This window comes from Oncorhynchus gorbuscha, linkage group LG24 (genome assembly GCF_021184085.1).
Source record: "Oncorhynchus gorbuscha isolate QuinsamMale2020 ecotype Even-year linkage group LG24, OgorEven_v1.0, whole genome shotgun sequence".
Taxonomy (NCBI): domain Eukaryota; kingdom Metazoa; phylum Chordata; class Actinopteri; order Salmoniformes; family Salmonidae; genus Oncorhynchus; species Oncorhynchus gorbuscha.
The window spans coordinates 35,094,568-35,107,338 of NC_060196.1; the positions used below are offsets into that span (position 1 = coordinate 35,094,568).

The 12,771-nt window shown below is 40.9% G+C and overlaps 1 protein-coding gene across 4 annotated transcripts in view; it reads left to right on the top strand.

Moving 5' to 3' along the window:
* LOC124013029 (ras/Rap GTPase-activating protein SynGAP-like) overlaps positions 1-12,771 on the top strand; it is a 92,918-nt gene that overhangs the window by 25,329 nt on the left and 54,818 nt on the right. For all 4 annotated transcript variants that reach the window (XM_046327139.1, XM_046327141.1, XM_046327142.1 and 1 more), the window contains exon 3: positions 1,068-1,185. In XM_046327139.1, the coding sequence (XP_046183095.1) occupies positions 1,068-1,185 (118 nt within the window). The remainder of the gene's footprint in view (positions 1-1,067; positions 1,186-12,771) is intronic.

Consider the following 12,771-nt stretch of genomic DNA (forward strand, 5'->3'; position numbering starts at 1 on the left):
TTGTTTATTGTAGTGCTTGTGCACGTTATACTGGTGTTTAACGGGTTTTGTTTACCCATTGATTTATTGTTCAGTTTACGGTGGTTTTATTTATTAAACTGTACCATTGTAAATCAGTTTTGGCTCTCCTGTGCCTGACTTCTCTGCCGCCAGAACACACCCCCTACAAAACATTAAAGGTATAGTCTAGGATCTGGAAATCTGTACAATGGTAATTTAAATGAATGGATATGTACTTACCAATTGATTCCTAAAGAATATAGCTTCTAAATGCATCACGAGCTTAGCACAACATCCGTTCTATATTATAATCCAAATAAGGTTACATTGTTTACAAGCAACAAAAATATAAACAATCAATGTATATTTTCTAAATTTGTAAAACGATAATGTGGATGTCAGTCTGTGCTGTTTAATAATATAAGAGGGGTTACATTTCCCTATCCCCATCCCTCAGCTGTATACCAATGCAAGTGGCAGTTTATTGTTTTATTAAATACCTGAATGTAGCTTTAATGCCAACCTATTCACTTTGTTAACTATTTATTTCACTTAGAGACAAAGTGCTTCTGGGTGAGGCTTTGTGTGTTGAAAAGCAATTTGACCTCTCACCTCTGTAAAGCACATTGGGAATGTGTTGTGCTGGCCTTTATTTTAAGTGTGGGTGGAAAATGCCCCTGGTCCTTGAGACGCTCAACTCTCAACGGTCTGGATTTCAGTAGGGGAGGTTTTCAGTTTATTGCTTTATTACGTTAAATACATAACTAACTTTTTCTTATACAATATATGCTCTGGTTTGATATGATCATTTAGCATAAATGAAATGATCCATAGTTTAAGATCTTGTGCCATCACTTTTTTCTTACAGGACAACAGCTAAACAGAGTGAGGCTATTGTGGCCAACACAAGTGATTTATACAGTATGTAGGGGAAGTGCTAGGAGGAGCGATTATGGTCAGGTGTGGAGCGACCAAGGCACAATCTTAACTTCTTAGGGCTGCATTCCCTTTAAGAGATAGGTCAAGGTCAGGCTGAAAACCCATCTGACCTCCTGTTCTTACCTTAGGTTCACCCTTTACTGATGCATGAGCGTCGCCCAGGCTCTCAGCGCAGTGAGCGCACCAAGCTGCTCCGAAGGACAGTCAGTGTGCCGGTGGAGGGGAGAAGTCAGGACCCCGAGATAGGTATGTAGAAGCCATACCCGAAAAAGATGTGTATTGGATTGCAAAGTGCAAACAATGTAAGTGTATTGCAGTTCAATAGAACCAATTCAAATACATTGTTTTTTATTTTTCTGGATGTCTGCAAGCTCTGGTTTGGTACATGCATCCTTGCATTTCCCAAGCCATTGTATTTGTTGGAGACTATTTAAATACACCACTATGAAAGCATACTGTTGGTTACCCTTCTTTTTTGCACTCCTTCTCTGTGCCTTTTTTAATGTGCCTTTTTATGTGTCAGTGAAATCAAATTGTGTATTATAAACCCTCAGTAGCACACATTCACGTTCACACCTTGAATATGGTAAACAAGAAGTGCCCACTTGCAGTTTAAGTACTGTAGTCTTTTGTTGTTGAAGTGATGCATTGACGTGATGCGCTATGTCAAACAACACTTTGACCGTATTGGTATTTGTCAGCTTCAAAAAATGATAAGTATTTTTCATTATACTACTATGCTGGAAGCATAGAATAGTTCAATTATTTGAATACATTTGTATTCAAACTGCACCATGAAACAAGCTAAGGGGGCTGCGTTCCCTGATGGCTGGCATGTATACCATACTCATGTACAGAGATGAAGACATGCGTATTGATAACAATCATTTAATGATTTTCATGAACAGAATTAAGTAACTATGATTGTGTCTCTAAGAATATATCTATTGGCTTTGTTGATACATTTGTTAATACAAGGCAGTTGACCCACAGTTGACCCACTGTTCCTAGGCCGTCATTGAAAATAAGAATTTGTTCTTAACCAACTTGCCTAGTTAAATAAAGGTTAAAAAAATCAAATACTCTGTTACCTGTACATTAGTTGGTGGGTCGATGCACCAATTCGGTGCCTTTTGAGATGTGTAACTTCAAAATAATATAATCTAATTTTAACATTCTGTCATAAAAGAGCACATGTTCAGGTTCATAAAAAACATGTTTACCATCTCAAAAAGATCACGATAGTAAGTGCCTATTAAGTGCCTATTCAGTGCCAAATAAAGTACCTGTGTTGACAATTTAATCTTAAATCAGCTCTAAATTCCCTTGTGACAGGGAAAAAAGACGCTTGTTGTATGCAAGAGGGAGGGGCAGTTGAATGCAAGTTTAAACATGTTTTTTATTGTTAAAACATTTCTAGTCTGTCTATCTATGCTGACTATCTACAGGAAACATGGTTTAACATGTTATGCTTAACCCATTCAGTTTTCCACCACAAAACACCAGAAAACTGCCAAAAAAAGAGTAGAACCAGCTCACCTGCTTTTACGCTATGATTTGCCTAGGAGATGTTCAATGTTTCTTTTGAAAAAAAAATGTTTTTTAAAAGGAATAGTAATAAATAAAAAGGAATAGTTTCACCATATTAAAATGAGAGTTCAGTTCAAATAACAGGGTTGACCTTAAAATGAGGGACAGACGTCAATGAATCACCAATCACATGAAATAAATAATCATCTTCAGAAATTACTTTGTCTCAGCAATAAAATAACTAAGTCTTTACAATGATGGTGAAAACGTGGAGAAATGTCAGGATTAAGCATGTTAAATCTTCCTGGCAGTCACAGAGGGTGCATGGAGGCACATTTAAAAATGCTACATTTCTGCACTTTAACAAATCTGATTTATTTAATTATCCATGTGGTCCATATTAAAAGTGCACTTTATTGAATATAAAGGCATTTCAAATTCAATATTGCTGCACAATTTCTAGTTAAAATATCATAGGGACACCAAAGGCACTCATTTCATGGAACGACACTGGCACATTTGTATATTCTGAATTTGAGATATTTCTAAAAAGGTTTTCAGATTTGTCTATAGTGCCCCATGGAATTGGCTGATGGTGGTAATGTGCAATTATGATCATTAACACTTTTTCTAATTCAACAGTACTTTCGAGTGGATTTCACAGTGGGACTGCAATATGTATTCATATAATTACAGATGAAGGGAATAAGTCATTTTTCCACATCAACATTTAATGGTGGCTACTTTATTAGTGGTTCACAAATTGGTTCACAAATTCTTCACTTTTAATTGTCCTTTTGCATTATGATGTTGTGACTCCATGGTTAGGTGGTAAAGTATGTTACCTTTAAGTTTTGTAAATGCCAATGTAGCAATACATGTATTTATCTGGTTGTAATTTGATTCAATAATCTGGTATCTGACTAGATAACCAAAATAAGAAGTCTTTCCAAAGACATCTTGATGTTATAAAGAGAAAATAAATCTTTGTCTGGTTATGATCACCAGAATAGAGGTTTACAACAATTATGACATCAAATGACACATTTTGCCAACTGGGTACTGACTACTAACTGCTAGGTTGATGCTGCAGGTATATAGTGGATGAAACCATAACCACCCATTCAATATTAATTTAAGAGCGCGGTTATTCTTTGAAGTTGTTGCTTCAGGCCTTTGAACATTTGGTCCCCTGATAAACTCAGCAAAAAAAGAAACGTCCTATCACTGTCAACTGTGTTTATTTTCAGAAAAACTTAAACACGTGTAATATTGACTGAGAAATATTGACTGATAACTGAGAAAAAAACTGAACAAGTTCCACATACATGTGACTAACAGAAATGGATTAATGTGTCCCTGAACAAAGGGGGGGACAAAATCAAAAGTTACAGTCATTATCTGGTTTGGCCACCAGCTGCGTTAAGTACTGCAGTGCATCTCCTCCTCATTGACTGCACCAGATATGCCAGTTCTTGCTGTGAGATGTTACCCCACTCTTCCACCAAGGCACCTGCATGTTCTCTGACATTTCTGGGGGGAATGGCCCTAGCCCTCACCCTCCGATTCAACAGGACCCAGACGTGCTCAATTGGATTGATATCCGGGCTTTTCAGAACACTGACATTCCTGTCTTGCAGGAAATCACGCACAGAACGAGCAGTTTGACTGGTGGCATTTTCATGCTGGAGGGTGATGTCAGGATAAGCCTGCAGGAAGGGTACCACATGAGGGAGGAGGATGTCTTCCCTGTAACGCAGAGTTGAGATTGCCTGCAATGACAACAAGCTCAGTCCAATGATGCTGTGACACACTGCCCCAGACCATGACTGACCCTCCACCTCCAAATCGATCCCGCTCCTGAGTACAGGCCTCGGTGTAACGCGCATTCCTTCGACGATAAACGCGAATCCGACCATCATCCCTGGTGAGACAAAACCGCGACTCGTTAGTGAAGAGCCCTTTTTGCCAGTCCTGTCTGGTCCAGCGACGGTTCGTTTGTGCCCATAGGCGCCATTTTTGCCGGTGATGTCTGGTGAGGACCTGCCTTACAACAGGCCTACAAGCCCTCAGTCTAGCCTCTCTCAGCCTATTGCGGACAGTCTGAGCACTGATGGAGTGGTTTTGCGTTCCTGGTGTAACTCGGGCAGTTGTTGTTGCCATCCTGTACCTGTCCCGCAGGTGTGATGTTCGGATGTACCGATCCTGTGCAGGTGTAGTTACATATGGTCTGCCACTGCGAGGACGGTCAGCTGTCCGTCCTGTCTCCCTGTAGTGCTGTCTTAGGCATCTCACAGTACAGAAATGGCTATTTATTGCCCGGACCACATTTGCGGTCCTAATGCCTACTTGCAGCATGCCTAAGGCAAATTCACGCAGATGAGCAGGGACCCTGGGCATCTTTCTTTTGGTATTTTTCAGAGTCAATCGAAAGGCCTCTTTTAGTGTCCTGAGTTCTCATAACTGTGACCTTATTTGCCTACCGTCTGTAAGCTGTTAGTGTCTTAACGACCGTTCCACAGGTGCATGTTCATTAATTGTTTATTGTTCATTGAACAAGCATGGGAAACAGTGTTTAAACCCTTTACAATGAAGATCTGTGAAGTTATTTAGATTTTTACAAATGTACTTTGAAAGACAGGTTCAAAGCAAAACACCAGTCTCAACGTCAATCGTGAAGAGGCGACTCCAGGATGCTGGCCTTCTAGGCAGAGTTGCAATGAAAAAGACATATCTCAGACTGGCCAATAGAAAGAAAAGATTAAGATGGGCAAAATAACACAGACACAGAACAGAGTAAACTCTGCCTAGAAGGCCAGCATCCCAGAGTTGCCTCTTCACTGTTGATGTTGAGACGTATTTTGCGGGTACTATTTAATGAAGCTGTCAGTTGAGGACTTGTGAGGCGTCTGTTTCTCAAACTAGACACTCTAATGTACTTGTCCTCTTCCTCAGTTGTGCACCGGGGCCTCCCACTCCTCTTTCTATTCTGGTTAGGGCCAGTTTGCACTATTCTGTGAAGGGAGTAGTACACAGCGTTGTATGAGATCTTCAGTTTCTTGGCAATTTCTCGGATGGAATAGCCTTCATTTCTCAGAACAAGAATAGCCTGACGAGTTTTTGAGCCTATAATCGAACCCACAAATGCTGATGCTTCAGATACTCAACTGGTCTAAAGAAGGACAGATTTATGGTTTCTTTAATCAGAACAACAGTTTTCAGCTGTGCTAACATGAACGCAAAAGGGTTTTCTTATGATCAATTTGCCTTTTAAAATGATAAACTTGGATTAGCTAACACAACGTGCCATTGGAACACAGGAGTGATGGTTGCTGATAATGGACCTCTGTACGCCTATCTAGATATTCCATTCAAAATCTGCCATTTCCAGCTACAATAGTCATTTACAACATTAACAATGTCTACACTGTATTTCTGACCAATTTGATGGTAATGGACAAACAATTTGCTTTTCTTTCAATAACAAGGACATTTCTACCCCAAACAGTTGAAGTCTTAAGTTTACATACACCTTAGCCAAATACATTTAAACTCAGTTTTTCACAGTTCCTGATATTTAATCCTAGTAAAAATTCCCTGTTTTAGGTCAGTTAGGATGACCACTTTATTTTAAGAATGTTTCATTTCAGAATAATAGTAGAGAAAATTATTTATTTCAGCTTTTATTTCTTTCATCACATTCCCAGTGGGTCAAAAGTTTACATACACTCAATTAGTATTTGGTAGCATTGCCTTTACGTTGTTTAACTTGGGTCAAACGTTTCGGGTAGCCTTCCACAAGCTTCCCACAATAAGGGGTGAATTTTGGCCCATTCCTCCTGACAGAGCTGGTGTAACTGAGCTGGCACACACTTTTCTATAGGATTGAGGTCAGGGCTTTGTGATGGCCACTCCAATCCCTTGATTTTGTTTCACGGTTGGATGGTGTGCTTCAGCTCCCCCCTTTTTCCTCCAAGCATAACGATGGTCATTATGGCCAAACAGTTCTATTTTTGTTTCATCAGACCAGATGACATTTCTCCAAAAAGTACGATCTTTGTAACCCATGTGCAGTTGCAAACTATAGACTGGCTTTTTTTATGGCGGTTTTGGAGCAGTGGCTTCTTCCTTGCCGAGGGGCATTTCAGGTTATGTCGATATAGGACTAGGATTTTTTTTTAATAGGATTTAACTGTGGATATAGATACTTTTTTACCTGTTTCCTCCAGGATCTTCACAGGGTCCTTTGCTGTTGTTCTAGGATTGATTTGCATATTTTGCTCCAAAGTACGTTTATTTCTAGGAGATGAGCGGTATGACGGCTGCGTGGTCCCATGGTTTTTATAGTCGCACGCTATTTGTACAGATAAACGTGGGACCTTCAGGAGTTTGGAAATTGCTCTCAAGGATGAACCAGATTTGTGGATTTCTACATTTCTACATTTCTTTCTGAGGTCTTGGCTGATTTATTTTGATTTTCCCATCATGTTAAGCAAAGAGGCATTGAGTTTGAAGGTAGGCCTTGAAATACATCTACAGGTACACCTCCAACTGACTCAAATGATGTCAATCAGAAGCTTCTAAAGCCATGACATAATTTTCTGGAATTTTCCAAGCTGTTTAAAGGCACAGTCAACTTAGTGTATGTAACCTTTTCATTATTATTATTTATTACAAAAAAACACAAGGAACGGGTAACATTAAAGTATTAGAACATGGAAGGACAAACAATACATCAAGACACTATCAAACATGTATGAGTCTTTGCACAACGGAGCCATCCTTATGTGTGAGGGTGCGTGTGCATGATAGTGATATAAAATATATGTCATAATTTCCTTTTTCATGATCACAATCTTGTGAAACCCGAACCCTCCAAGATCCCCCCCACAGTTCCCCGACAGCTGTCCCTCAACCATTCGAGACCCCTCCCACAGTCCCGCCCCTGGAAGAATAATAAAAACTAAATACAAATTATTCCATTCCCCACCCCCAAGAAGCCCCCAATGCACCAACAACCAAGAGAACTAAAGAGAAAAAAGGAAAAGACAGGAGAAAACAGCAAACAACAATGCAAAAAAATAATGCATTTAAAACAAAGGACATCATAACAGAAATCATAAGAGCAATGCCAACTGTATATGTTTGTGTTCATGTCTGGCACTATTACATGTATGTGTGTGTTCTTGTATGTGTTTATTTGAATGAGAGTGTGTGTATATGCATGTGTACAAACACCTGCATGGCATCAGCCTCAGGCAAACCGGCATTAGTTGTGAAGACACTGCCACTTAGTGTCATTCAAATGTACTTTTATTATGTTTTCTTTTGACTTTTTTTTCTCCTTTATCTTTTTAGCATCATTCTCTCTCTCACACAGCAACTCCACTCCCACTTGTCTCCAATACCACATACTAACCCTCAGCCCATTCCATCTATCTCTGCTGGCCACCCACTTCGTGTTTCTATGCAACACATATCTTTCAACTATGCTATGATGTTTCACGTACAATTTTAATCTATCTAATCGAATAGAATCTACAGATTGCGTGTTGAAGATAAATACTTTTACTAAGAGTATCAGTATATTAGTAATTGACTGACCCGGTCTCTCCAGATCTCCTAACAGTACTATTTCTAGGGTCAATTTTAGATCAATGCTTTGCATTTTCAGCCATTCCTGAGCCTGAGACCAGAATCAGGCTACCTGAGGGCAAATACCAAAATACATGGTCTATTGATTCTGTATCCTCACAACAAAATTTAAAAATGTAATTAGAATTTTCATGTTTTTTATCTTATATGCCTTCTATCATAATGCATTATCCTGCAGGCTACAGCTCTATAGGCCAGAGCTCCTGGGTCTCTACACAACCTGTCCTCTTAAATATACCCTCAACACTACTACACTAGACCCTGGCTTTGTGAGACGAAACGCATACTGTACACACATCACCATACACTCAACCTCATATTCATAGATGCACTCATATATTCACACACACACATAAGTACAGACCAAAGCAGCTGGACACAAACACACGGAGATGCCATTGTATTCCTGTCATTTTGTTAGCCCAGTGCTTTGATGATTTTATGCCCCAAATATTCAACATTTTGTTGGTGGCAAGAATTCTATATAATAATTTTGGCTGAAAAGCAAAGTCTTGAATCTTGCATTGTTTTATATATTAACTCATACACCATGGAATCAGTACATCAATAATCTCTTCCCAACTATTTTGCAATCTGTATGGCACAGTTGTCAACATCCTGGTCCTCAAATGAAACTGATATACTTTCCTATTTATGCTATTTTTATTCCTCTGCCAGTTTGGATCTTTTATATTGGGCAGACAGATCAGTTCCCTACCTCCTCCCGCTGCCACCCGCCTCCTCCATTTTTGGGGCAATGCTGTAATCAGTTGGTTGTACTCTTGGATTGAGCAGACCTTCCCATACAATTCTGATAACTCCATGAAGGACGTACCTCTACCATTACAATATAATTTAAGCACAAAATACCCTTTTCAAACATCTTTCCCATAAATACAGGTATTTTATCAACCAGCACATTTGTGTTCAGCCATAATATATGTTGTAATATATATATTTTCAGGGGGATGAAATTGAAATTGTAGCCAGCTCTGCAATGCTTGTTTGAAAAAGACAGATACTCTGAAAAAAGTATCGTTTTTGATTCATCAAAAATGAGACATGGCAATCTGCGTAAAGGCAATAAGGCCATTTTTAAACAATGGATGAGCTTTTCTTATTAATCTACTTGAGAACCATTTAGGGTTAAATAAAACTTTTGAATGAGTGAAGCTTTTAGAGAGAGGTTTAGTGCTTTTATATTTAATCATCTCAACCCACCCAATTCATTATATAGATAGGCTCGTTTTATCTTGTCTGGTTTAGCTTCCCAGATAAAGCGACATATTTTTTGATCATATGATTTGAAAAACTAAACACCAGGACTAGGCTGCGCCATAAGTGAGAGAACTGAGATATGACTAAGGAGTTAATCAGGGAAAAATTTTCCATAAATAAACAGGTATTTACCTCTCCATGGTTGCAGGATCTTGTCGGTTTTTACAAGTTTTCTATTGAAATTCATTGTGGAGAGCTTATTTATATATTTTGTGAAATGAATACCAAGTATGTCTAGTTCACCATCCAGTTTGCTTTATTTTTGTAATAGATTAAATTAGTTCCTCAAGTTCTTTTTGTTTTTCCTCTAACTTATTTTGCATCTCTGTAGTATCGTTTTTATTGCTATCTACCTGTACTGTTAGTTCATGTATTTCCCTTGTTAGACTTGTTTCTTTAGCCAGAAACTGCTTTTTTATTATTGATGAATATTGAATTGAATGACCCCTGAAGGTACATTTGAAGGTATCCCAAACAAAAAGGGGATTTGCTGAACCTATATTATACTGGAAATAATATGTTATAAGTTATTTTGTCTTAGTCAAAAATAAGTTGTCCAGTAAAACTTTGATTAAATTTCCAATACCCCCCGTCCACGTGGAAAATCTATAAGAGTTTTTTGAATGCCAATCAGATGATGATCCGATCGCATTCTGTCTCCTATTTAAACTTTTTTAACCTTTGATGCAAGAGACAAAGTAGTCAAGACGACTAGATTGATTAAGCTATATTGCACTAGGTCAGGGTTTGTTAGTCTCCAAATATCAACTATTTCTAATGTGTCCATAATATGTGTGATTTCCTTAATAGCACGATGATGATAGTGTTTAGAGGGATTACCTTTACGGTCTATTGAGGTACTTAACACAGTGTGTACCATACCATAATGATTAGATCAATTGCCTGTAAGTTCAATAAATTGGTATAAGTGTTTTTTGAAGAAGTGTGGATGTGTATGTAAACTTCTGACCCACTGGAATTGTGATACAGTGAATTATAAGTGAAATAATCTGTCTGTAAACAATCTGTCTGGAAAAATTACTTGTGTCATGCACAAAGTAGATGTCCTAACCGACTTGCCAAAGCTATAGTTTGTTAACAAGAAATTTGTGGAGTGGTTGAAAAATGAGTTTTAATGACTCCAAACTAAGTGTATGTAAACTTCTGAATTCCACTGTATATACAGTACTAGTCAAAAGTTTGCACTCACTATTTCATTCAAGGGTTTTTCTTTATTTTTACATTGTAGAGTAATAGTGAAGCCATCAAACTATGAAATAACACATATGGAATCATGTAGTAACCAATTTTGTTTTTAACAAATCAAAATATATTTTATATTTTTCAAAGTAGCCACCCTTTGCCTTGATGACAGTTTTGCACACTCTAGGCATTCTCTCAACCACCTTCATGAGGTAGTCACCTGGAATGCATTTCAATTAACAGGTGTGCCTTGTTAAACATACATTTGTGGAATTGAATTCCTTCCTAATGCGTTTGAGCCAATCAGTTGTGTTGTGACAAGGTAGGGGTGGGGTACAGAATATAGCCTTATTTGGTAAAAGACCAAGTCCATATTATGGCAAGAATAGCTCAAATAAGCAAAGAGAAAGGACAGTCTTCCTTACTTCAAGACATGAAGGTCACTCATTTTAGTTTGGTCAGGGCATGAGTTGGGGTGGGCATTCTATGTTTTGTAGTTTAGGTTTTGTATTTCTATGTGTTTGGCCTGGAATGGTTCCCAATCAGAGGCAGCTGGCAATCGTTGTGGGTGTGGGTAGTTGTTTTCTGTCTTTGTGTTTCTGCACTAGACAACTGTTTTGTTTGTTCCACTTTGATGTTTTTTTGTTCTAGTGTTCAGTTTCTTTATGAAATCTACCATGAACACGTACCACGCTGCACCTTGGTCCTCTTCACCTTCTTCCACCTACAACAACCGCTACAGAACTACCCACCAAAAAAGGACCAAGCAGCGTGGTCACCAGGAGCAGCGTGGAATGGACTCATGGACATGGGAGGACATTCTGGACGGGAAGGGTTCATACACATGGGATGAGATCCTGATGGAAGGGATCTCCTCTCATGGCAACAGGTGGAGACAGCCAGGAGAGTGGAGGCAGCAGGTAAAGGGAGCCAGCGCTTTGAGGGAACACGGCTGGCAAGGAAGCCCAAGAGGCAGCCCCAAAAATGTATTGGGGGGAGCACACGGGGAGTGTGGCTAAGTCAGGTTGGAGACCTGAGCCAACTCCCCGTGCTTACCGTGGCAAGAGGTGGACCGGGCAGGCACCATGTTATGCCGTGAGGCGCACGGTGTCCCCAGTGCGCAGGCATAGCCCAGTGCGCTTCATCGCAGCTCCTCGTATCGGCCAGGCTAGAGTGGGCATCGAGCCAGGAATAATGAAGCCGGCTCAGCGCATCTGGTCTCCAGTACGTCTCCTCGGCCCAGGTTATATGGCACCAGCCCTACGTACAGTGTCCCCGGTTCGCCAGCACAGCCCAGTGCGGTCTGTTCCACCCTGTTGCACTTGCTGGGCTACAGGGATTATCCAGCCAGGACAGGTTGTGCAGGCTCGGTGCTCTAGACCTCCAGTGTGCCTCCACGGTCCGGTCCATCCGGTGTCACCTCCACGCACCAGGCCTCCTGTGGCTGCCCCACGCACCAGACTGTCTCTCCATCTCCTCCCTCCAGGTGCTCCCTCCTGTCCGGAGCTGCCAGAGTCTCCCTCCTGTCCGGAGCTGCCAGAGTCTCCCTCCTGTCCGGAGCTGCCAGAGTCTCCCTCCTGTCTGGAGCTGCCAGTCTCCCTCCTGTCCGGAGCTGCCAGAGTCTCCCTCCTGTCCGGAGCTGCCAGAGTCTCCCTCCTGTCCAGAGCTGCCAGAGTCTCCCTCCTGTCCGGAGCTGCCAGAGTCTCCCTCCTGTCCGGAGCTGCCAGAGTCTCCCTCCTGTCCGGAGCTGCCAGAGTCTCCCTCCTGTCCGGAGCTGCCAGAGTCTCCCTCCTGTCCGGAGCTGCCAGAGTCTCCCTCCTGTCCGGAGCTGCCAGAGTCTCCCTCCTGTCCGGAGCTGCCAGAGCCTCCCTCCTGTCCGGAGCTGCCAGAATCCGCCGCCCATCAGTCAGGAGCTGCCAGAACAGCCGTCAGTCAGGAGCTGTCGGAGCCGCCTACGACAACCGTTACACCATCCCACCTGGTTTGTGCTTAGCGGGACTATCATCTGTTTTTCAACAGGACAATGACTCAACACACCTCCAGGCTGTGTAAGGACTATTTGACCAAGAAGGAGAGTGATGGAGTGCAGCATCAGATGACCTGGCCTCCACAATCACCTGACCTCAAACCAATTGAGATGGTTTGGGATGAGTTGGACCCCAGAGT